General features: G+C 39.1%; 1 protein-coding gene across 1 annotated transcript in view; it reads right to left on the bottom strand.

Moving 5' to 3' along the window:
* adgrv1 (adhesion G protein-coupled receptor V1) overlaps nt 1–27,599 on the bottom strand; it is a gene marked incomplete at its 5' end in the record, with an annotated part of 162,086 nt that overhangs the window by 48,987 nt on the left and 85,500 nt on the right. Inside the window, 13 exons of the mRNA XM_079814345.1 lie at nt 17,276–17,376; nt 17,504–17,664; nt 18,663–18,802; nt 19,174–19,426; nt 19,513–19,697; nt 20,491–20,898; nt 21,746–21,988; nt 22,266–22,437; nt 22,539–22,656; nt 25,494–26,332; nt 26,413–26,548; nt 26,659–26,830; nt 27,455–27,598. Coding sequence (XP_079670471.1) covers nt 17,276–17,376; nt 17,504–17,664; nt 18,663–18,802; nt 19,174–19,426; nt 19,513–19,697; nt 20,491–20,898; nt 21,746–21,988; nt 22,266–22,437; nt 22,539–22,656; nt 25,494–26,332; nt 26,413–26,548; nt 26,659–26,830; nt 27,455–27,598 — 3,072 coding nt within the window. The remainder of the gene's footprint in view (nt 1–17,275; nt 17,377–17,503; nt 17,665–18,662; nt 18,803–19,173; nt 19,427–19,512; nt 19,698–20,490; nt 20,899–21,745; nt 21,989–22,265; nt 22,438–22,538; nt 22,657–25,493; nt 26,333–26,412; nt 26,549–26,658; nt 26,831–27,454; nt 27,599) is intronic.

Genomic DNA, 27,599 nt, shown 5'->3' on the forward strand with positions numbered 1-27,599 from the left:
TAGAGCCGACTGTAAAGGAGTCAAGCAGTCTGTGGCCTCAAGCTAATTTCCACACACATCAGTCAGACAGGTAAACCTCAGCACCAGCCCCGTGTGGCCCTACATACTGTGTGAAACAAGCACGTGTGAAATTAATCTAGAGCAGCCCAGTGATATACAGTATCTGTGTACAAGTCACTCAAACAACTTTCGTCACCAGCTGATGGAAATTTGTACATGCATGGTGAAGTGAAGAGAAAGAATTGCAGGGTAATAGTATAGCAAAGATCCGTCTGCCTTCCCCCTCAGAAGAGAGAGACGGCTGGGCTGTTTCCTGCCTGGAGGATGCATATGTGTTTGTCATCAAGCAACAATTAAGATATATATTTGGCTCAAGGTGTGGTATTAGTCATTGTCTCGAAGAATAAATCAATCTCTGCTGATGGTACTGATGGTAGATATTTGGATGATGACAAGCGTGGTTTTGGCATCTTCTCTGAAGAGGACTAAGTTTCCATATATTAGAGTTAAATTGTTATGTCTGAACTAAAAAAAAAAAAAGGTATCATGTTATTACCATGTTTTTTTTAGACTTGGTAAGCACAGTAATGCCATGGATATTTTCATGATTCACTCATATTTGTTCCAACAAGTAGAACAACAAAAAGCTGCATCACCGTCTTAACCCTTAAACGCATACCTCGGGTCTTTAGTGACCCGGGACATAATTCACTACCCTCCTCCTCATTCATTTTTTAAAGTTAGACATCAACCTTCTTAATGTTCCTTAATCAATTTATTTTATACATTATAACAAGAATAAAATAATACAATTGTAAAAGAATGTTTTGTTCATTTTTTTCTGCACATCAATAATTGAATCTTTGATGACTGAATAAGTGCAATTCACCTTTATTCCACAAGGTGGCAATGTCTGATAAATAATGATGAAGTGACTTTTCACTCATAGTTACCGCAGCCAGAAAACAAAAGAATAGGAAGAATCATCAGCAAAACTTGAAATGGCTCAGTGATTCGGTGAGAACCGAACACAAACAAATATTAGTGTCACTGTCACTTGATGGCGGATCTGGTGAAGAAGCTGTCAGCGATCAAAATATTGATTTTGAAGATGTTAAGAATGATAGTTTTGAGAATATGTTAGAGATGGCGAATATGAGCCAGATGCTAAATGTACTGGGAAATGAGCTCTGACGAGGACAGTGATGATGGTATAAAACATCTGCTCAAACTGAACCCTTCCAAGCTCCAAAAGGTAACAAAACATGCTTTATTTTGTACTTCTGTAATTGTAACGTTAATATCGGAGAGTTCTATATTATCGCAACAGGTATGCTGCGTCCCAATTCGCCTACTCATACTACGACCTAAAAGTATGTACTCTTTTCGTGAAGAAAAAGTACATACTTTTGAGTGTGTAGCAGAAGAGTATGCAAGCTTTGGGACATACTACTTCGTCATCTTTAACGGACTGTTGCTTAGTTACGTGCATCCCGTCACCGTTTAAACTGCCCTGTCAATAATCTTCACAGTTCAAATCCTCCACATTCAATTTGATTTCCTACCGTATCGGAGAGAAATGTAGCAGCACGTTGATCTGCCATTCGTGGGTCTTTAATGCAGAGACTCCTCTCATGTGTTTGCAGTTTAAATATAATGATGCGTTTAAAAGTTAATGTCTAAACGTATCATTACAAAAGTTCACAATGCTGCTGCAGGTGAAATATAATGTGGATAACATTGAATAAATATCTTTTCGTCAGGTTAGATACTGATAATTGCTCACTCAAACCCTTTTATCTAACCTTCTCTACTTAACCGTTGGACTCACATAACAGCCATGTTTGTAGTTTTTAACACTTTTTTATCCGCGTTTGTAGTTCTAATCGAATCCTTGTCCATCTCGCAATGGGTTGTGGGCAATATCAGCCGTTAGAGTGCGCATTGATCTGCACTTCGAATTCTGACCGGAAATAGTAGACCATCCGGGTATCTTTGGAATATTCTTTTCAACATACTACGATTTGGGACATACTAATTCTTTTTTCGGCGAATTGGGACGCAGCGGTACAGATCCATCCGTGTTAGATATAGATCTGGGTCGCTAAAGACCCGAATATGTAATAATGATTGGCGAAACATTCATGCATTTAAAGCAAAGCAAACTTTCATGACAAATTTCATGGCTGTGAGTCAGCATTCTCTTCACTGCATTTTAGATCATTTTAAATATATACAAATTAAATAATTATACAAAATATGGTGTTTTTGTTTATTTTTTATTTATGGTAAATACAGTAGTAACATGGTTCTTTATTTATTTTATTGTAATTAGAATCAAGACTGCCAACGGACAAGCACACTATTCCCCCGATTCTGGATCTCCATAAAGAAAAGATCCATTTGAATGATCATTACTGAACATCTCAGATGGTCAATATGCTCCTCTCAGTGATCTGCTGCTGATGTTGACTTGGCACAGAGCGCTAATAATAGCACTGGCCAAAAAGATTACATCACCGACACAGCGTGAGAGATGAGTCACGTCAACCAGACGGTCCGAAGACTCAATGTGTCATTCATAACACCATCCTTGTTCTCAATTGCCCTTTTTCTTTCTTTTTCTCCCCCTACTTCCCTTCCCACCCCCATCCACTAACAGCTACCGGTCTAAACTAGCTGGTTCCAGACTCAGCAGCATTGTGGGTGTTTCCTTAGCTGCTTTTGTTCAGTGGGAGCTAAAGGCACAAACATCTCACAAACATCCAACTTCATCTCTGCTATATTTCCTTCTTTCTGCCTTCATTCTCATCTGGCAAGATCCCTCATTGCTCATGACTGGGCTTTCCCCAAACTGTCAGGTCTGATGGGACATTTTTTTGCATAGACTTTCGTCAGCCAAGTGGTGTGCGCCTCGGGCATGCGCTACGTGAATATGCACTGTATCACCATGAGACTCCTCAAGAAAAGGTGTATTGTGCTAATAGGTGTGGGATGTCGTTAGTGGGTCAGTGTGGGAAGGCCGCACCTGATGTGTGACTCACATGCGTGCTGCTTAGCCATGAAGAAATATGAAGAATATTAGATGTGCATGTGGCTGTATTTTCTACATCCTTCTAAAAAGATTTTTTCGCAATCTGTGGCTTTAGAAGGAAATTTGTCAAGTTACCAATGAAAAAAGTTGTTTATGTGAGATGATGAAAAAGTCCTTTTACATTTTTAATTACTATTTCAGCAAATTTAGGTCTCAGATCCTCCCTGAACCTAAAGCATAAGACTGATCAAACATTAAATAATCTCAGTATAATTAAGTAATTCTATTTAGGATATTTAAGCTAAGTTGGCAATTGAAAAAGAAAAGTCATGTGAAATTAGCTTTTACATTCACAGCGCTGTTATTGCAAATAACTTTTTGATCCATAATAACCCAATGCTCTTGTTTATGCAATGTATATTTTGTTATAAAACACGCAACTCCCACTTGATGTTTGACCTACAAACACTCTATATCAGCGCTTAAACTGACCAACACACACATACACACAGACCATTGACGTCCAGTGGGACATTATTACACCCTTGGCACAAGTCCGGTTGACCCGTCCCCTTTTTTCTTTTGTTCATGATTACATTTCATCCCTTATGCAAGCTTGCTTTCAGCAGGGACAGTGAAATCTATTGTTTTTGATGACATCTGCAATTTTTTCTCATAGAAGTTGAAGAAAGGCATAAAAACACATTTGGATTTGCACAACACTCCTACTATGACAAACAGGATACACATTTATAGAGAGTCACACTGTTGATACCTTTATATAAGAATACAGTGTCCCCAAAACGTACACGTTGAAACGTTTTGGATTTTTGTAATATTCTTGAACAAAGTCTCGTCAAGGCTGCATTTATTTGATCTAAAATACAGTAAAAACAGCAAAACTGCAATATAATTTAACATAATTGTTTTCTATTTTAAAATGCCTGTGATGGTGAATCTAAATTTTCAGCATCATTACTCTAGTCTTCAGTGTCACAGAAATCATGTATTTGCAGCTGCTTACCATTTTTTTGGAAACAGATCTTGTCTTCTTTGATGAATATAAAGTAAAAAATTATCAGCAAATTTTGTAACCATATAAATGTCTTCACTGTCACTTTTGATCAATTTAATGCATCCTTGCTGAATAAAAGTATTCATTTCATCTTTGTGTAATTTGATATTTTAGTCATACTTTGTAAAAATGCTATTGCAAAATATAAATTCAAGTGTCATTTACTTTAAAAGACAGCACATGCACACTTTTCAAGCACTACATTTTAAAACACGTTCATTAAGAAAAAACAACAACAACTAAATATTACTAAAGACAGACAATGATGAAATGAATTTGGAAAGTGGTGGGAACTTCAGTCATCCTCTTTAAGTCAACATGAACTGAATAACACATCAGCAGGGACTTCAAAGTCTGCTTTATCGTTCTTTGAAAAGCTCCTTGAAGTGTCTGAGAGTGATAAAACCAAACAAGCTTTGGTCCCTCATGTCTAAACTAACAGACACAGTGTGTTGCTGTTGCCGCAAATCTCCTAGCTACCTGATACCGCTCTCTCCTCTTCAAAACAACACATGCTATCGTTCGTCTCATGCCAGACTCTGGTGAACAGAAGAGCTGGCCTCAAAAAGCTGGCTATCGTGCTGACACGCTTCAGGTCAATGCGGACACCGCCATCCAGCCAAAATAAAAGAGACCATGGGAACAGTGTCATAAACAGACCTTCAGAACAACAATGATGGCTGAAAAAATGAAAATCAAAAAGAAAAAAATAAATCTGTATATTCAGTACTGAGTTTATGCAACACAAATGAATATAGCTTGAAAGTGACTCAGTAAAAGTTAGAAAGTATACATCCATAGAGCAGGATATTAAATAATGATCTCATAATGCTCTCTTTAAACTTCAAAAGGGAGATTCGTTGAGAAGCACTTGAGTTTTTAAATGGCTTTGTAACTCACCTTGAGACAAACAGTGACTTGACAAGCAGAGACACAGTACGCACACACACACACGCACATATTAAAAACTCAAATCATGAGAATCTCACTTTGATATGCCCTTCATGAGGTTTACTAGCTCCTATCATGTCCAGATCCACACTATATCATAATTTATGTATGTATGCTTTGAATAAAATGGCTTAAATGGTGCAAGTGGAGTCACACTTTCTCAGATCATTACAAGGTTTCTTCTTCCTTTCTGAAACATCTTGAGAAGTTTTTTTCTTTCATTGCCATTATGCCAGTGAGAGAAATGAATACTTTTATCACTTAGTTAGCGTTTTAACAGTATATGTTTATTCTGTTACAAACAATTTCTATTTGGAAATAAATGTTCTTTTGAACTTCACACTCAAAGAATCCTGCAAAAGTATTATTTACAAAAATATTAAGCAGCACCACTGTTTTCAACATTGATAATGCTAAGACATGTTTCTTGAGCACCAAATCAGCATATTAGAATGATTTAAAATTATTCGAATGAAAAAGTGTTCTTTTAAACTGTAATAATAGTTTATAATATTGCCATTTTACTGCATTTTTGATCAAATAAATGCAGCCTTGGTGGACAAAAGCGAGATTTCTTTCAAAAACATTTAAAAAATCTTACTGACCCATCACAATATCATCTGGTGCTCAACAACAGAAGGCCCTTCATCATATCTTAACCATATGACAGTGTTTTTTGTTCTAGGTTGTTTTTCCAGCTTTTGCCTACTCATATTTTAATTAATATGATTATGTGACAAGTGGAGCTCTCAATACATATTTACATACATTTCCATCAGATTAAACATATTATAAATGAACCCGAGGTCAAGTGGGTGGAAATTATTACCATATTTTGATTTTGTTTTCTTATAGGCTACTGTAGATGGTTTTGATTTGAATGGAATGGAGCTACAGTGACCCCTACAGCCACAATACAACAATACAACTTCTATGAAAACCAGTGCTTTACAGTTACTGCATTAATAACTATAAGTAAACAATATAAATAATTAAAACATTAATGTTTAGATTGTTTATCGTAAGGATAAAGACTGTTGACAGTTTGTTTTGGCCACATCACCATGCAGACTGCTCACAGTCACGCAGTCAAAGAGCACTAACAAAAGACCCAAAATAGGCCTGAAGTTTAATTAAATGGCTGTTGATGGTTTCCTTCCTCACTTATCTGACGGCACATCCTGAAGCTTCTTGGAAATCTGACAGGATCCTGGTCCCTCTATCTATTCTGGAACATGCACAATGGCCTTTGGCTGTTTCTTTCAGTGCTCTGGGTTCTGTCCTTGTAATGTGTACACACGTTTCACTGTGTGGAAATGGTAAACTAGACCACGGCCAACATCCAGTTTGGATGTAGCACATCATACGTGTTGATCCCTCATGGTCGACACCTAAGTCATTCTCAAATTGAGCTTCAAAAATAATACCTGTATATGTGACTAAGCGATACAATGCAATTTAACACGGGCACGAGCGACTAGCTGTGCCAGCGCTGACCCTTATTCTTTCCAAAGTCAATAAACAAACAAAGAGGCAGCTCATCAGGCGAAGCATTGCCCTGGCTCACCCTCCAAAGTTCAGGCCAAATTAACTATTCATGCTTCCCAGGTGTCCAAAAATAGAGCATTCAGGCTCTCAGAGTCCAGAGGTTATCCAGGAAACATGCTGACAGACCTGCGCTGATAGGACTGTCCTGGTTAGCCGCCAAACCTAACACACGTTAAGAGCTGGTTTAACGGACAGGGCATAAACACTACTCATTGTCCATAGACTCCGCTTCATCATTAAAGCTAGTAGGAGAGAAAATGCAAATTAGCATTAAGTACATACACAGCAAGTACATACATGTAGATTTTTGCATGTTTTTTTTTGTGTGTGAGGTCAACTGTTATATGTAAACATGCTAGCCTGACAAGCCAGACCCACATCAAGACGTTGGGTCTGGGAACTCACCATTGGCAGGGCTCAAATTGTCTTTCAAATTCCCTTTGCACGCAATAGGATAGTGCTACAACCAACCAGAGCAACGAAGAAGGTGAAGCGGAGCTAGTTGATAGATTAAACTTTCGCCGTATCCGGTCGGCAAAACTCCGAACACATCTTCCTTTCTTAAGAATGACTTCAGTGCCGTTCTTTCTTCTTTTCTCAAAGAAAAACTTCACTCCAAGTCTTCCACAGTTCCAAAGCTGATTCGAAAGGCCGCTGTTTGCCAGCTTCTTTGTTTAAAAGTAGTCGTCATAATGTTAAGCCCGCCAGACCTTTCCAGACCGCTCTTTGTTTGTATTTTTTAGAACCAGCTTGAATGAACGCACAACGGCACGCCTAACTGGTCTTGGCCTTTGGGGAGATTTTGTGGAGCGGGTGCTGGTGAACTGCGGTACCATCCAAATCCCATCTGCCCCACTGAGGAGGACATCACCAGCCCCAGTCCAGAACCAGAGCCCAACCAGTCACCGCCCACACACTGCATGGAAACAAAGCCAGAGCCCACCGCAGACGAAGAGACCGAGCCTGCCACGATGTCAGTGCCAGTAACCAAGACTGAGCCATCCATCACCCCGAAGCCCAAGCCTGAAGGAAGGCCTGACCAGGTGCGTGAGCTGGCAACACGTGCATCATTGTGGGACTACTCGTGGAGTTCGAGGGCATAGAGGAAAGCCCTGCCCACACTCCAGTATCTGAGAGTAAGCTGCAGATAGACCTCTGCATATTATTTTGAGAAAGTGAAAGAGGATATTTCCTTGACTCTGCTGTCCACACTAGTTCTGACCAGCTCTCCTGTGTCTCCAGAGATCCCACCTAGGCTCCCTCTCCCAGTTCCTCTTCCAAAGCTAACCAGTTCTGCCTCCGCTGGTTCCCGACAGCTTCTCAGTTCATCCACTGTTTACTCCAATATGCTGTGTGGAAAAAGAGGACCCCCTGGCTCCGCCTCAAGCCACCGAGCTCATCACTCCATCTCAGCTTGTCGACCTGTCGGCTTCACCTTGGCTCCTTCCTCTGTCGGCTTCACCTGGGACCATCATTCTTGATTGTCATCATTCTTTCCACCGGGCTCCCTCGTCCCGTCCAGCTGCTCCCTCGGTCAGATGTTGCTCTGTTTGCCTTCCCTCCGCCTTAGTCCTCAGTCACACCGGCTTTGCCTCAATCCTTCAGTACCCTGGCTCCACCTCAGATGCTTGTCCCTGCAGCTCCGTAGAGGTCTCCAGAGCCATTGATGTCACTTGGGCTCATCGGCTCTGCCTGGGTCTCCATCTTCATAGGCTTCGTCTTCGTCAGTTGTCCCCTTGGTGTCGTCAGCCAAGTCTCCACCATGGCTTAACCCTCCCTCGTGGCTCGTCCTGGCTGCTCTCTGAGTCCATGCCTGGCTATTCCTACCCCTGGATCTTCCCTAGCTCCAACCACCATCATCGTCGCCCTGGACTCTCCCTCTGTCATCTCCTGCACCTGCTCTGCGTCCTCCTCCAGAGCCCCTGCCCTAAAATGGACTGCAATCTCCAGTGTGCATCTTTGTGGATTAATAAAGAGGTGTTCTTTTGGATTCTCCTGCAATGTGCGATCACTACAACCACCAGTACAATATACAATATATATATATATATATATATATATATATATATTTTTTTTTTTTTTTTTTTTTTTTTTTTTTAGGAGTGTAACGGTACACGTATTCAGAATGCAATTTTACAGTTAACAGTTGGCTTGTATTAAGCGCGGAACACACTTCAATCCTAGTTCCCACTCGAACATAATAAGTATTCAGTCCATTTTATCACGAAATTCAAACGATAAATGCCGTTTTGACGCTCTTTAATGTGACGACTGATCACTGTAGCCTATAGGCGCGTCAATTCAAGCACGCGCGCGCGAGAGTGAGCGCTATCATCTCTTCCAGAAGAATAAACATGAATTAATATCAATATAAGGTATGTTGAGGATAACACTTACTGAAACGTATCATATGTCGTGTAATCGCTCAATCAGTGTTTCAATCGTGGAAAGACGTCAAACAGCTTGTAAACAATGTCAATCAGCATCATTTACCTCAGAGTCAGAAGTCATTCAGTGTCCACAGCTGTTAATTCACTAGAGAAATCAAGTCTTTCACTAAATATAAGCACTATATTAGCCTATATATATATATATATATATATATATATATATATATATATATATATATATATATATATATATAAATAAAATATTATATATATATATATATATATATATAGGCTAATATAGTGCTTATATTTAGTGAAAGAGTTGATTTCTCTAGTGAATTAACAGCTGTGGACACTGAATGACTTCTGACTCTGAGGTAAATGATGCTGATTGACATTGTTTACAAGCTGTTTGACGTCCACGAATTGGAGAAATAACATAATTTTATAATTAGATTTAGGAGTTAATGCAAAAACTGCCTTATGTGAAGCTTACATATTTGCACACAATGTGTTATTTGAGTGTTGATTATCCTATAACTAAACATGAATGTCAGCTGAATGGCTCATAGTTTGGGCTGTTAACCTTTAATATTATAGTAATAATGTGCAAGTAAGGGCTCCCTATATAGTTTACAGCATTATCTTTAAGAAACTTTTAGTTATAATTTAATTCATTTAAGGACAGACACATTTTTTTTCAGTAAACCACTGTTTAATAAAAAATAAATAAAAAGCCATTTTTTAAAACTGCTGTACCGAACCCGTACCGAACCGTGACTTCAAAACCGAGGTACGTACCGAACCGTCAGTTTTCTGTACCGTTACACCCCTAATATATATATATAAAATAATATATATTTCTGTTAGTGGTTGGTCAATAGGCTACATTAGTGTGCAGTCTGCATGAATGCTGTTGAGAACTGTGCTAAAGTTCAGGCCAACTCTCTGCCTCTGTTTACAGTGTTTTTTTGGTAGGAAATAAGGTGTTCAAGGCCAGCTGTGGGTAATTTGGGGTTCAACAGTGGGTAGCTAAACCCAGTGCCATTGGCCGAAGTTTCCAGGAGGACATAGTCTAAGCACACACTCTAATCAAACTACACGCCAGATGATGACATCTCAAAACATGCAGTATTTGCTCTAAAAATACAATGCTGTTGGGAAAAACAATGTGGAAAGCAGTCACAAGTTCCATAACAGTAAATCTGTGTTAACATTAAGATCACCAATAAAACAAAATTATAGCTCACATATGCACAATCAATAGTCAGAAATAACAACTCGGTTACTAACGTAACCTCGATTACCTGAGAGAAGGGAACGAGTATTGCATAGCATTACGCTAGAGGAAAGGAGTTTCCCTAGCGTAATGCTACACAATACGAGTTAATTCTCTCGAAAGGGAACTAGGTTTACATGTCCTGAAGAAAGCAGCAGTGCTGGCAAGGCAGCAAAATAATTATGTTCAAGTTTTATTTAAACTTTGCTTTTAGGCTTTGGCTCTGCCTTAATACAATACCAATTAAATATTGTGAAATTATGCAATTAAATTATCAACTGCGTCTGTAGGGCAGTGGTTCACACTGAATTAACTGCAGAAATTTGTGAAGAAGCAGAAAAAAAGATAGGAATATCAAGACAGTGCTTGTCTAAAATGGTATTAAAGTTGCTTAAAGCACGATAAATAAATTGTGCCATTTCCAAAGTGCCTTACAGTATGTACCACACCACCAAAAATCCCCATACATTTTTCTCTTTTGTTCAAAATTTGGGGTTGGTATGATTTCTTAATATTTTTGAGAGAAATCTTGCTTAGCAAGGTTGGATTTATTTGATCAAATGTGCAGTAAAACAGTAATACTGTGGAATATTTAAACACTTTGAATAACAAGTTTTATATTTTAATACAATTTAAAATGTAATGTATTCCTCTGATGGCAAATCTGAATTTTCAGCATCATTATTCCAGTCTTCAGTGTCACATGATCCTTCAGAAATCATTGTAATAGTCTGATTTGGTGTTCATGAAACATGTATTATTATTTATGCTGAAAACAGCTGTGCTGCTTATTATTTTGGATTCTAAATATTTTAGGATTCTTCCATTAAAAGAAATTTCAAAATAACAGCATTTAATCACTATTGATCAATTTAATTAATTCTTGCTGAATAAAAGTATTAATTTCTTCAAAAAAACTATTACTGCTTGGTTTAAATTGAAATGACAGTATAGTGATTGTTTTTCATTTGTTTTATTGTATCCAGGCAAACATTGTGAGTATGATAGTGTAGAAAAGTAATAGTACACTCCTCAACAAGTTGGACTATTTGAGGTATCATTGATATACTAAAGTTTAATAGAAATTACCAAGCAGTCGTGCAACTCTGCAGAAAGAGTACTGCACGCATCCAATTTGCCTTGTTCTCTACGGGCCCGCGCACAAACCTCAGTCCAGTTTGAGCCAGAATTTCTGAAAGAGGTGCACTGTTGATCTGAATAAGCATGTCCTTCCTTGTCATTCGAGTAAATTAACAGACATGGGCACAATTTAATTAGAGAGGGAGAACTCTGGCCTCTCAAACACCCCCTTCTACCATCTTGTGTAATCAGATTGCATCGTGGGACCATCAAAATGTTTAGATTCACTAGCAGTGCGAGTGTGTGTGTTTACAATTCTGTGTGTATTTCAATGCTTGGATGAAGTAGCAAACACACACACACACACACACACACACACACACACACACACACACACACACACACACACACACACACACACACACACACACACACACACACACACACACACACACACACACACACACACACACACACACACACACACACACACACACACACACACACACACACACACACACACACACACACACACACACACACACACACACACATACACACACACCTAAAACACAACAGGAAGAGGGCAAAGGGGAGGTTTGAGAGGCCCAGAGATTTGCTTCCTTTTGCTCGACTTTCTCACAGGCATTGTAGTGCTCTCCCAGACTTTTTGACGTCAGACAAACCATGAGTGTCACTTTCCCGCTTACACTGAATGGCCATTGCCCGTCTCAAATTCAGATCCCACGACCAGCTGAAAGCAAACTCTTAAAACATTCATCACAGTTACATTAACAGGCTTATAATTATTTGCATCCAGTCTCCATTACCAGCCCCATGACAATTATAAACAACAGATACTGTCTAACACAGATGGGAATGTTTGGGGACAATAAGATTATTATTATTTTAAATACATTCATACTTTTATTCAGCAAGGATGCATTTAATTATGACAGTAAAGACATGTATTATTGTCACAAAAGATTTTTAGATTTCCGTAAACGCTGTTCTTTTGAACTTTCTATTCATCAAATGTATCACGGTTTCCACAAAAATGTTGAGCAGCACAACTGCTTTAAGCATTGATAATAATAGGAAATGTTTCTTGAACTCAAAATCAGCATATTAGAATGATTTCTGAAGGGTCCTATGACACTGGAGACTGGAGTAATGATGCTGAAAATCCAGCTTTTGCTTCACAGGAATACATGACATTTAAAGTGTAAAAAATAATACAAATTCTTACTGTCCAAAAATCTTTGAACGGTATTGTGTGCTTTGCAGCAGAACCTTTTACTAAGTGCAACATGTTCCTGGATCAACAACTTTGTTGATCCTGGAACAACATTTCAATCAACCAACCAATCAAGTTTAGGCTTACTACCCGGGTTAGGTGCTACTACATCAGTGTTATTCACCTATCATTTCCCTCTGAATTTAAGGATAACTTATGAGTAGGATTAGGTTTAGGGGTAGGGATATGGTTAGGACAAAATTTAACAAAATATGTTGACCCAGGAACAAGTCTAACTCTGCAAAATCACGACGTGCATGATTTGCATTTGAGTGTTTGTTTTAAATACAGTAAATATAACATGCTGAGGCAATTATAATCACAACACAAGGTGAACCTAGAGCATACACACCAACTTTTCCTCATTTCCTAATTCAACTGATAAAGTGGATGCTGTGGATTGAACTGCAGTCAGCCATCAATAAAATACTAAACGTCAGGGTCAATAAAATACTATTCAAAAACAAAATGTCATGAGTCATGAATCGTCCACCTGGATTCACATAACCAAATTGCTCTGAAAAGGCTTCCCAGAAATTTCACAGCATTATCTCATCATTAGCCTGCTATCTCCAACAGTTATTGCTAATGCCTCGTAACTTACGCAATTCATGACACACTCAACTCGCTTCAGTCTCTTGCCATGCAGCTCCAAACAAATGTAAACAGAACAAATGGCAAAAGAAAAATATGTACCTTTTGTCGAAAAATCAAGCATATCATAGGAACATTTTATTTTGAGCAATATACATCATTATGGGTGTATAATTAGAAGCTCTTTGTGTTACACAAAAGGTGTTTAAATTGAAGTTTAAAAGGTATGGTAGCAAAACAGCTTGTTTATTTCTAAGGGTCAAAGAAAGCGTGGAACATTATGACCACCTGCCTAATATTGTTGGCCATCCACGTGCCACCAAACAGCTCTGACCCGCCAAGGCATGGACTCTATAAGACCCCTGAAAGTGTCCTGTGGTATCTGGCACCAAGACGTTAGCAGCAGATCCTACAAGTATAGATCAAACTTGTTGGTCCAGCAAATTCCACAGATGCTCAATCAGATTGAAAACTCTTCGTCATGTTTTTCAATAATGTGTCCAGTGTGGGAGGGTTGAAAGAGGTCACTGGCATCAGGGAATACCATGCCATTAAGGGGTGTACCTGGTTTACAACCACATTTAGGTAGGTGACACGTGTCAAACTGACGTCCACATGAATGGCCGCACCCAGAGATCCCAAGCAATACTTTGCATAGAGCATCACTCCTGCTCAGCCAATTGTTGTCGCCTCGCAGTGCATCCTGATGCCATCCCTTCCCCAGGTAAAAGGCACACATGTACATCCACGCGGGGGAAACGGGATTCATTGGACCTTCTTCCACTGCTCCAAGGATTCACTCTGATGCTTGCGCTCCCATTGTAGGAGCTTTAGATAGCAGACAGGGGTCATCATGGGCACTTTGACCAGTCTGCGGACACTTAGACCCATTCGTTAGCAGGGTGTGAAGTACTGTGTGTTATGACACATTACTCCCATATACATCATTAAAATGTTGTGTTCTATCGGTTCAGACCAGACAGGAGAGCCTTTGTTGCCCTTATGCATCAAAAAGCCTTAGGCACCCAATCCCTGTCACAGATTTGTGGTTTGTCGCTCCTAGAACGACTGTCGGTAGGTTCTCACCACTGCTGACCAGGAGCAACCCACGAGGCTTGCCCTTCCAGAGATGCTCTGGAATAACAATCGCCTGGCCATAACAATTTGGCCCTTGCCAAAGTCTGCCCATTTCTGCTGCATCCAACACACTGACTACAAGAACTGCTTTTTCACTAAATCATCTACTCAGTCAGAACCACGTGAAATTACTTGAATGTCAATCAGCTTTACAGAAAAAAGCACAGATTTTTAAGGCTTGTTGTATCAATCAGTACTGCAATGAGCAATCCCTGTCAACTCATTGGCTTGACACACAAACTACACACTGTGTTGGCGAGGAAGGGCTTTAGAAAGTCACTGCACACTGCATATTACATGGGGTACTACTTTAAGTGAACCTAATATTCTAACCTTCAGATAAATAAGATACTGGTGGATCTCAATTCTCAGCGCTGAGCCGAAATGAGCGTAACGGATTTTTGGACATCCTGACCTATATCACTTCATTCTGGGAGATTAAATTCAGCACATAATTAAGGGGGTTTAATTTGATATGGAAAATTTTTTTTTTTAAATATATTTTCTAAATTGCCTTTGTGTGACAATACTTGCACTGGTGGCTATGTGTGTTAGCGTCTCCATATGTGTTTGTGTACATCTCACACATGAGCTGCATGCATGTGAATCTAAAGGTCGCCTTCCCGAAAAGCCTTTTATTGCTGCGGCTCGCTAGCTGATTACCCTTACTAATGTGTGTTATTGCAGCTCATAAGAACAGCCATATCTGCACAGACATATTGGGCCAGGTGAGCTAGTCTGGGTAAATTTCCACTAACTACAGTTTTGAGTTGTCGTCCTGTCTTACCTACATGCTGTCACACACTCAGGTAGTCAAGAGGAGGCAGGCTATTTGAAGATAAATATTGTTTGTTCTCTATGGCTGAAGGTGTGAAATGTTTTAAGATGGGATCACAGTACATTTTCTTATTCTGTATTTTTTCTGTATCGTAGAGATTAAAACTTCTATACAGTAGGTGAATTCTGAAGTCAGATCAGTGATTAGTACAAATAAGAAGTTAAAACTATAGAAAGAGTGTCGACTGAAATGTCAAGGAAATGCAGTATTTTTCATTTCACAATTATATAAAATTTCGACATTAAATTCAGCAATTACAATTCAACTCAATTCAATTGTTATGCTGACAATATGAGTGCAATGAATCTAAAATGATATTAAACTAGAAACATGCAAACTTTTGGAAATCTTTGTGTCACCAAAATGTCAATTTAAAGGAATAGTCCATCCAAAAATAAAGATTCTGTCATCTGCAAGTTGTTCTAAAACTGTATAAACATCATTTTTGAAGAACAGCATTGGAACCATGGAATTTCATTGTATGGAGAGAAAAAAAGAACACAGAGACATATATATCTTTCATAATAACTTCTTTAAAAATGAACAGTTTTGGAGCAAGGGTGATTGACATTTTTTGGGTAGAGTGTGCCTTTAACATTAGCATTTTCATCTAGGAGAAGAAATTCATTTTTAAAGTATTTACTCATCTGCAAAATCCGGATGTTCAAATGACATATGGATGTTTTTGTAACATTTCAGATTTAGAAATTGTGTAAACACTCTCTTCAAATGTTTGTACACAAACGCCACTTTTGAAAAAAAGACATTCATTTCCAGATGTTCTTTCACAGTGACACACATGCTTACTGGGAAGTCTGGAATCGACTTAGAGCAAATCCTTTTCCAAGTGTAGAGGATATTTATCTTTTAACCTTTTAACATCCTTTGACAAAACATGAGGTTTTGTCTGGGGGCTGGGGCTGTTGTCGGTACCGAACCTGCATGACGCATGACTTCTTGGGATGGCCAGACTGGAATTTTCCATTCAATGCCATTGAGGTAAAGAAAAGCAAAACAATTAACGGATGACAGAATGCGACCAGGTTTTTCTAAGCCCTGTTAAGTAGAGCCATGTTTGTTTTATTCTTTTTCTATACGTGAGCAGGACCAGTGGAAAATTCCCACTCCCATCCACAGGTATCAGACCACTGACTAAATGACCCTCCTCTTCTTTGTAGAGGGGTGGGTGCACAGGGATAGTTCGGTTGTCAGGGCTAGCACACTAGCCCATTTGGATGTGTTCGCCCAAGCTGCAATGACGCATTTCTTAGAAAATGTTATCTGTCCCCCCCACACCAAATCTAGATGGGTGCAAGCTGTGTGCATTTGAATCTAAAGGCTTGCTAAAGTTCTTGGGTTTCCCAACGTGCTTGATCTGAAAGAGATACGTGCAAAAAGACACCTTCAACACCTGTCCATTAACACAAAACTAACTTGAACCCGACTTGTCTACTTTAAATCACTGTTTTTAATAGACGTGACATGTGCAGTACTTTTTGTGTACCGTCTTTGTGTATTCAGGTTACAGTACAATGTCACCGACGCACAGGCAGAGGAAAGTACTTTAATGCTTATGCTTTTGCACGACCACCTCGACATGTTATTCAAAGCATGCACACAACATCCACTTTGAGCTTTTACTAAGTTTAACACAACTCCTGGGACTCAGCAGCATTATCCTGTACCTTAAACTGGCTCAAAGACAACTAAACATCCTTACGGTAATCTAGGCCACATTACGCAGCAAAAAACGTCATGCTGATGTCATAGCTGTATCGTATTTCTTTGGAGCAGCGTCCTAGATCCTGATACCTATTCCCAAGCACAACTTCTAAGTGGAGTTCAGCCTCACCATCACATTATCAGTTATAGTACTGTACGCAACACACACCAGACCAGTTTATTTTTATATAATAGGAACAACGTGGAGTTACATCTTAAACCAGCATGCATTTACATTCAGGTTTGATGGTCAAGCTGATTGACAAGAATAGGCATGCTGTTTACCATTAAAACCTGGCTGACCAAATTACTGGAAAAGTTAGGTCTTACCTGAGTCCCTAAGCAGGCCATCATCATGTGTGTGAGGAGTTTGGCAGCGAACATGAGGAATCTAGAGCACAGCACATGAGACACAACGGCCAAAGCAAACCCTGCGGGTGAAAGACAGACATATACTATATAAAGTCTTGACGACACAAGCAATGCATGATTTCTTGTCACATTACGGTGGGTTTTGTATCCTCTGAAGCATGTAGACAGGACTGTATAGTGAGTTACCTGAGATACAAATGAAGCCAGCAGCATAGAAGGCCTCGTTGAATGAAGAAAAACTTCCCGTTTCTGCATATGCTGTGTAGACGGACAGATGCGTACAGGCACACTCGACAAAATTCTGACTGTCGTCCACCACACGACAGAATTGACCATCGGACAGCCAGCTGGACAGGATAAATCATACAAAAATGATCATAGCAAGCCACATTAAATCTGTATCAAAAAGAGACTTTTGTTTTGTTTTTGTTTCTTTTGGTTTGCTGTTGGTTCAAGCTGTGAAATGAGAATTTCAGGATATTTTAAGATGAAGTTCAGGGCAACAGATTTTTTTCTGTGAGGAAACACAGAAAGCTGTTAAATTGGACTTGACTGTCTGCTCATCTAAATTAAACTTATGCAACACACCAAATTATCATTCCAAACAAACTCTCAACAAACTCCCAGCTATTAAGCTGTCACTAAGATACGTTAGATGGAAATCATTTAGTCGCTCTTTACATTACGACGAATCACAATTGATAAATAATCACAAATAATAAATGGTAATAAAGTTGAGAAAAGGTCCCAAAGTTAACAGACTACATAATATTTAGAATATCTGTTATCTAAAGCATGATTCTGAGAGCAATCTGTTTTACATCAGTCCAAGCCTGGAGAGAATTCAGGGACAAACTGTACAGTGAATAGTCTTGCCTAAAAGCTGTGAAATGTCCTCTAGAATGGCTCCCTGGCCAAGAACACACCCTGTAGAACACACAGAACTTTCTCGGTCACATACACACGCACGCATTCCCTAAAGAATGAGTGAGACAGGCCTGAAAAGACTTCGTCATGGCAGGTCACAAACCCTGACCCTTTAACTCCACTGTACTCACTGTCTGTCTCACTAATGAGTGTGAAAAACATGGACAAGGTCAGAGCTTTACTGCCAGATGGTCTGTCAAGTTCATTTGGATGATAATTTTTTTCAATTAAATAGGCATGTAATCTCAATTGTGTTTTCAAGTATGAATAAAGAGGTGGTTTATGTGTCATTGTAGTATGTGATGTGTATAGCACATTTGTAAATACTAAAAAGTCTCATAACTTCTTTAAAAATCTAAAGTTGTGTCAAGCAGCACTTAATAATAACAATATGCATGTGTTAATGTTTCATAATTACCTCTCGGCAGCCTGATTCCAAAGCAGGCACAGAGATTGGCGAGGTTTTCCTCGTCGATCTGGAGTGTGTATGCGGTAAACAACCTCTTGACCGTCAGCGAGAGGTTTAGAGCCTCTGCCATGAAGACTGACTGAGAAAACCTGCAACAAAAATACATGTAGATTATTCAACATGGATTCACCTATAAAAACATTGAGTTTAGTAGTCAGTTTCCCAATTTCAAGTGCAAATAAAATCTCTATAATCACTATAAATATCATATCCATGAGGAAACCACATAGATGATTTGTAAAGCCACACAAACCCTCTAAAATCATAATTACACATTGAAAAAGAAAGGAAGACAACTTAAAATGTCCAGCTCAACAGTGTCATCTGCTGGACACTTGCTTGAGCCTACTTGACAAAAGCTAGCTACATTCACTTTTGTTTAATCAAACTGTAAATCAAACAAATATAATACAGTGTTGAGTGTTGATGTATTCAGGGATACAGTGAAACATTCTTTCACCTTGTCATTTAATGCGCTGGCTTTTGTGTTGGTCAGGAACCAGTGCTCAGTAAAGTATTCTGTGAAGTGCACTTTACGGCAAGCGGACGGGGCCATGCTGTCGGCAGGAAGGGCTGGCACCTCTAGCAGGGTCTCAGGCAGAGTGAATTTGTCTGTGTTTTTGCCTGTAAATGTGTGGCCGTTGATCTTAGTGGGGTACCAGTGGTGAGCAGCAATGGTGAAATACGGGCAAGTATCCAGTATGGTTGTGCCTCTGAAGGGAGTATATATGCATACAAAAATTATCTCTGGTAAAAACAAACAGAAAAAAGCATATCAATGGAAATAAATAAATCTCACCTCTTTTCTTCTGCCCCACACTCCATGTCTGTGAGCAGGCTGAAGGCAAAACGCTCTGCTACTTCAGCGAGCTGGCTCAGTCCTCGAGTGTCCGCTCGGTTGGGGTTTGCCATGGCGCACAGGAGGTCATAGGTCAAGCTGCGGCTGCTGTCTTTTAGAGGAGTCTGCTCAGCGTCATTCAGAATCTGTGAAGTGATGTTAGGATAATTCAAACATTTGAAAACTTCAACTATATATACAATAAAATACAATGTACATTTTAGAAAACTAGTGATACAATAATACAGATTAACTGAAAGACAAAGCTTTGCTGCCAAGAATGGAGATTGTTTTACACAGTGGAGCCTTGTGGCTGCACATACAAGCATTGTCCTCCCAAGATAAAACATTTATATGAACTTGAGGAACAAAAAAGCATTGTAAAGAAAGCTGTCTTAATTGATCTCTGGGGGCCAATATGTGGCCACTCATTGTTCTTTAGACTGAAAGTAGACTGGCTGGATTCAGGATCCTGGCTGGATCCTGAACAACTGTATTCACAAAATTCTCAAGATTCTCACCTCTCTAAATCCAGATAAACATGTTTATAATTCATTGTATTCATATACACTAATGTTCAAAAGTTTGGGGTCTGTAAGATTTTAAAGTTTTTGAAAGAAGTCTCACCAAGGGTGCATTTATTTGATTAAAAATACACAACCTTGACACACTTACCTTGCTATTTAAATGGGGATTTCCCATTTACTGCCATTGTTTTTAAATTAATCTAATGAACATGATTAAAACCTTCAACCAAAGTACCAAATCCTAATTCTAAAATAGAAGGAACGTTGACTAAAATCTATATTTTCATTCTGAGGACGTCCTCCAAAGGACTATTTTCCTTTCCCCAGATTGAGCAAACGTTTGGAGACATTTTTCTGAAATTTTGACCATTATGTTTTAGGTCAAACACACACACTTCCCTCATATGCTTACCTTGCTTAGTGCATCGAACACTGCTGTTAGCTGCTCTGGAGTGATGTCCTTACTAACTTTATTGATAAGCCCCTGCAGGACCCGGTTGATGATGGTCTCATCAAGAGGCTGATGTAACTGGTCAAGCAGAGCCCATATTGCCTGAGCCTCCGAGTTCGAAACCAGGGTTACATTAGCCAGCCCGAATTCTGGGTGAACCCGTGCGCCACCGGTGGCATCAGACAGAACCACGCGGAACCGTTTGGGTGTTGGGTTGGAGGAACCCATGCTTGGCGTGAGGGCCACGTCCAGACCGGCGCTTCTTTGCCCAATCTCAAAAGTCAGGGTGCCATCGGCTATGACGAAGTCCTGTCCTGCCACAGCAGGCCAGATCAGATTAGGTCCAATAGATTCTGCTTTCTGAAGCTCCTTTGAGAGTATATGACACACATTACACAATTAATACACAGACATTTACTCCAAAACTCGGTTTTTTTTTTTAGAACTTTTAAAGTAGCTGGACACATGGCCAGAGGTTGGAGAATTAAAACTATTTTAAATCTGCAGATAGATGATAACGTGTTTTGTTTTTTCCCTCTGAAGTGTGTAACACTGGAAATTAGAAGGATTTCCTCATGCCTACAAGTGAAACAGTAGGCAATAAAAACTGAAAAATGGAGGAAAGGAAAGGGTGTGCCAGAGGGACAACAAGAGCAAAAAAGTTGGAATGAGAAAGCATTCCCACAGACTGATGTATTCTGGGCGTAAAACCATATTCGACATGTCAAATCCTACTTTTCCAGATCCACCATATATATTGCCTTTGAAGTATCTTCCGGGAACTCAGCGGCATAATTGCTCAGAGCTCTTATCTTCTCTACATTCATCATCTTAGCTCGGGAATTTGACATCATCTCAGGCCTCTCATCACTAATGAGGTCACATTATGTAATGGGGTCAGAGAGGGGCGTGGGGTGGGTAGGGTTATAGCTGGACATGTAGCTGCTCTTTGATTACAGCCAATGAGCAATTCATAAGAAAAACTGGATTTTCAGCAAGAAACTAAGTAACACAGCATATAAGTTTGTAATGTAACATTTTGTTTGAACACACATAAATCGAGGAAGTACTGTATTCTATTTTTCTATTATTCTGTATTTTCTATTTAAGTAATGTATTCTCTATGCCTCCTTGCCTCTAGATCCTGCATATTATTGTGCTTTTTGAATATTTATTGATATTTTGGGAGAAGGTTCCTTTTTGAAATGCATCTCACCTGCATGCTGTACTTCACAGAGATAGCTGATGCTGTACTTGCATCCCTGTAGACCTGAAGACTGACGCTTGTGTCTCTGAGGGTGACCACAGGTAGTCTAGACCCCTGGGCAAAGTACACCAGTCCCCGTGGGTCATCACTCTCTAGCATGGTGATGTTGGCAAAACGGGCAGTTTGGTTTATGGTGGCACCCTCACCCACTTTATAGACCTCCACCAGAAACCACACCTCATACTCTGGGTCCTGAAGTACACAGACCAAACGACAAGGAGCATGATGAACAGAGAAGCTGTTAAGGTGGATTCCTCTTAAGCACTACATAAAATCAAGTATAATCAAAATGGACAGGAAGTTCAGAATGAGAAAACAAAACCATAACCAACAAATGGTAAAAAAACAAGAAAAGACCAAAAGCAAAAGCAAAAGCAAAAGCAAAAGCAAAGCCTGAAAAATGCCATGCCAAGGTCTGGTAAGAGACACTTCTAAAAATGTGCAGCAGTAAAATATGATTTAAATATACCTTGTCTGGCCGGACTTCCAACTTGAGGGCACATAGCACTTCTCCTTTCCTGCAGACCGATGTGCCGGAGGTCTCCTGCAGCTCTCTGGTCAGATTCACTCCATGACTGACCACTGAGTGAACTATAGTGCTGAACGTGACCCTCCAAAACACCAACACATCTTCGAATGCTCTGGAAACGTGGGAATTGTATTTTTTTTGGCATGCATATCTACTGATTAACACTGATTTGCAGTACTGAAAGCACAACATAATCTTAAACATTGATGATACCTGTTTTCCTGTCTTTGCAGAAAGAGTGTTGCTGTCCTGTTTTTTGAGTCCTCATCCAGGATCTGTCCCGACTGAGAGTTCAAACTGAAGCCAACTATACCATTCTGAAGATCACTCCCTGTTGGAGAGAAGCATTAGTAGCTTAGCTCAAATATGCATTACCGTTCATTAGATTGGAGTCAGTAAGATTTTTTTTTTTTTAAAGAAAGTAATACAATTTAGCAAGGATTCATTAAATTGATTAAAAGTGACAGTAAAGACATTTAGCTATAATGTAACAAAATATTTGTATTTCAAATCAACGATATTCTTTTGAACGTTCTATTTATCAAAGAATCCTGAAAAAATTCAGGTACCCCAAAAAAATATTAAATAGCACAACGGTTTTCAACATTGATAATAATCAGAAATGTTTCTTAAACACCAAATTAGTATATTAGAATGATTTCTGAAGGATCATGTGACTGATGGATCATGTAAACTTTTGAACGGCAATGTACAGTATTAAAGAAAAATCTAAATAATCAAGGGCTCAACAATAAGAATGGCCAATATAAAAGAGATATATATATATATATGTATATATACTCTTTCATGAACACCAGATTCAAGGACTTTTTCAAGCACCATTTATTTAATTTCAAGCCCCAATCAGATTCATAACCCAGCATATGTAGCATCACGAAAGGCCTCTTAAAGTAGGCCACTTAAAGGAACACGCCGACTTTTTGGGACTTTCGCTTAGTCACTGTATCCCCCAGAGTTAGAGAAGTCCATACATACCATTCTCATCTCCATGTCTGGTTGTGTCTCAACTCTGTCTGACACACCCACCGCTAGCCTAGCTTAGCACAAAGACTGGAGGTAAACGGCTCCTGCTAGCTGACTGCTCAATAAGTGACAAAATAATGCCAACATTTTCCTATTTATATGTTGTGATGGGTATAGTTACAGCGTGTACTAAGACCGACGGAAAATGAAAAGTTGTGATTTTCTAGACCGATATGGTTAGGAACTACAACTCTCATTCCTGCGTAATAATCAAGGAACTTTGCAGCCGTACCATGGGTGCAGCGGCGCAATGATATTACACAGTAGGTCTGTCGGGATTGGTCAATACAATCGACTGCGTCGACGCTGTTAATTAGTCGACGTCAATATTTTTAGTCGACTGGGTAAGTTGGGTACGATATGAAATTGTATTAGTACCGGTACTTTAAAAATGACAGCAGTCTAATAAGAGCAGTATTTCTTAATTTGCGGGTGACAGCAGGAGTGAGGACGCGTGTGTGAGCTCTGCTTCCACCGTTCACTAAACAATGGAAGCAGAACAGTCAAATATATACGCGCAGCTTAGGAAAAAGAATGCAACAGAAAAGTGCGGACACACCTGCGCACACACCTTTCACTCAGATAGATTGCGACGTCTGTTTCACGGATTATTGGGTTTGAATGGTCAAAAATATGCACATCCTGGTGAGTATTCAGGTAAACACAGTGGGATATGTCTTTATTGAACACATCCGATTTCTCACTCAACTCTGTAACGTTATGTGTTACAATGAATTTGGTCCGACTCCTTGCAGGTCTTAAAGGACCGGACCTAATATTCTTTGTGATTAATGTTAATCACAAATTTATCTTTGTGATAAATGTTGTTCAACAAAAGAAAATAGAAAATCACCCCATGCTTGACTGAATAACTTTACTATATTTATTAAGAATTAGTGTATAGTTAATTCACAGAGTGACTACGCATTTTTGTTTTTACATTTTATTATTTAATTTCTTTATTGAATACTACTGATAATTAGAGTTACTGTAGCTGAAAATAAAGCACTGTTTTTGTCAATTTTTTTGTAATTTACATTTTGGCTTATTTAAAAAAAACTGATAAAATAAAATTAAATGTATATATTTTTATTATATTTATATTTTAATCGTAATTATAAAATTACATTTAAAAAATATTTAATTACTCGTATCATGAAATAAAATTTCGGTCATCCCAACTTGTTCAGAATAGTGGTTAGTGTTAACATGATTGATAATAATGTGATTGTTGCAAACATCTCGAAGTCATAATTTTGGTATCGTGACAACACTATTCTATATGGTTTTTTTTGTTATGTTAGTTGACAAATTTGTACCTTTTTACATTTTTACTCTTTTAGTTTTACATTTTGTTAAGGGCTTGTTTACATTTATACTTTTTTTATAGTACACTACTGAATGCAAAAGTTGCAAGTTAAATAAAATGTTTTTAAATAAAATTGTTGAAAATGATTGCGATAGATTAGTCGATAAATTAGTCGATAGATTAATCGATATAAAAATAGTTGTTAGTGGCAGCCCTATTACACAGCGTCTGAAAATAGTCCCCAGCACGCTCTCTGTGCAAGCAAGTTGTCACATTGGTTATGTTGACGGAAGTTAGCCTATTTTCAGGCAGTGCGTAATATCATTGCTCCGCTGCACCCATGGTACGGCAGCAAAGTTCCTTGATTATTACGCAGGAATGAGAGTATAGTTCCTAGGCTAGCCATATCGGCCTAGAAAATCGCAACTTTTCATTTTCAGCAAGTGTTTGTACTGCTCTCCATCGGTTCAAGTTTTTTGTTTTTCTGCTACCCCTCCACCCCCAGAACATAAGCAACGTTTCGTTCTGTCTTTGATAGCGGATATAGTGTAACACAATTCTAAACACAATTTATTTCTAATTTAATTCAAGCACTTTCAAGGACCTATATTTGTTTTCAAGTACTTCCAGGCCTTGAATCCATGTGTCTGAAATTCAAGTACTTTCAAGAAGCGTGGGAACCCTGTGTGTGTGTATATATATATATATATATATATATATATATATATATATATATATATATATATATATATATATATATATATATATATATAAATCCTTATTGTTGATCCCTGTAATAACAGTAAGGTTCTCACCCAGAATAATGATTTTGGCAAAGGAAGTGAACCCCAGTTCATCTGGCACGCTGACAATCTGTGCTCCACCTTCTGCCTCGCTGAGGTAGATAAAAAACGCCTCCTGTCCCTCCGGCTCCTGATCATTCAGTATGAGAACACTGACCTCCACCTCGTTCTGTCCCTCCAACAACGTGACAGTTTGGGTCTCCAAGGCAAAGTCCTCCCCTTCCAAAGCCCATGTGCCATTATGCGCCTGATGAAACTGGGCTGCATCCCCCTCTGGGCTTCTGAGTCCTGAATAAGCCCTGATTTTGGCACTCACCGCTCCTGTGAGCCCTACCGACCTCCGTACTCTTAGTGCAAGCTTCTGTTGGGGCTCACCATCCAGACTGTCTTCAGATATGCGTATTATCGCTGGTCCTATGCTCAGAAATCCGCTAACAACATCGTTAGCACGAATGGTAACTGTAGCCACACTATGCTGAGACACAATGCGAGGCTGAGCTGAGATTGAAGGCAAACTGGCACTGAGAGCACGCACGCTGGTTAAGTTCACATAAAAATTCTCATCTGGTTCAGTTATGGAATCATCTAGAATGGACAGTCGAATGGCAGCAGATGTTTGGCGGGAATCAAACAGAAGCTGCCCGTCTTCTACTGCTGCAAAGTCTATATCAGGTTGGGCAGTGCCAGGCCATGTCTTGTAGGAGACGCTGGAACGGTTGCTGCGGAAGCCGTAGAGGCGCTGGACGTAGAGGGTGATGGTCTGCACGTCCTCCTCAATGACCAGCTGCCGAGAATCAGGATGAAACTGATACAATCCTAATGGCTCCACCTCAGCTACTGTGTAACCAGTCCTGAATGCATAACATATACAACAAACCATTCAGATACCAATGTGAATTTGGGGATTTGGTTTTCGAGAAGACAGTGTTACCTGAGACGGGCTCCACCAGGTGACTCCGACTCTACAGAGGTCAGGTAAATGGCATGTGCTGTGACAACTGACATGTTATTAACAGCACTGAGAGAGATCACCTCACTCCTCTGACCATGGGTGAGCATTACCGTGCCTTCAGATAAAGAGAAAAAGAAGAACAGAAGATTCAGACTAATAGTGTCAGTTCTTAATTTCTGGATTTTTCTCATATATATTAAGCAAATTTCTCTCTCTAGGGCAAACCTGATCTTGGTGAGATGACTCCTGGCTGGTAGCCTGGTGGAGTTTGGCCAGGGGGGAAGCCAGAGCTCCATCGGACGGTTACGTTCCCATATAAGCCTGTCCGTGTCACCAGCGCCTCACACTGGCCACTCTCTATATCTGAGATGCGCAGGGCCAAAGAGGAAAATCCAACCTACAGCACAAGGATAAAACAGCACTGGTTGAGTTCCAATACCAAAATGAAGTGAAAAATAATTTAGAGTAAATTATGTGTTTTATAATGATGAATTAAATTATTTTGAGTTTTTTTTTTGTTGCATTGTGGCATTATTTTCATAATTCTTTCATATTTCATAATAATAATCAATCCACAAATTTGGGTCACTATAATGTGAAATAAAATATGGTAGTATTAATTGCACTGCTTTTAATGTATGCTTATTTCTTTAGTAATTTTTCCTGTAAAACACTGTAAAACTGTAACATGATTACAACATGTTTTCGTTTTTCTTTAGACATTTTGGATGAAATGTGACCCGGGCACTTCACATTCTGTGGTGATTAATTGCCCCTTTTAGTGGTATCATTGAAGACACCAAAAAAATATATATTTATATATATATATATATATATATATATATATATATATATATATATATATATATATATATATATATATATATATATATATATATATATATATATATATATATATACTGATGTAATATCTGGTTAAGTCAAACCAGCAACCAGCTTATTGATTAGTTGTGCGCCATCTGGTGGTAATATTAGAAAGACGTTTTATGCTATATTGAACCTCAGCATTAGCAGCCACTTCAGGAACAGAAACGACAGCCAGCTTTGATTCAAGTTGAATTCTGGGAGGTGAACTGAGCAGGGGACCAATCAGAGTCACATCCGTCAGCTCAACGCTGAAGTTAAAGCCTGTCCCAAAAAACACC

Source organism: Gobio gobio (assembly GCF_949357685.1).
Source record: "Gobio gobio genome assembly, chromosome: 4".
NCBI classification, from domain to species: Eukaryota; Metazoa; Chordata; class Actinopteri; order Cypriniformes; family Gobionidae; genus Gobio; species Gobio gobio.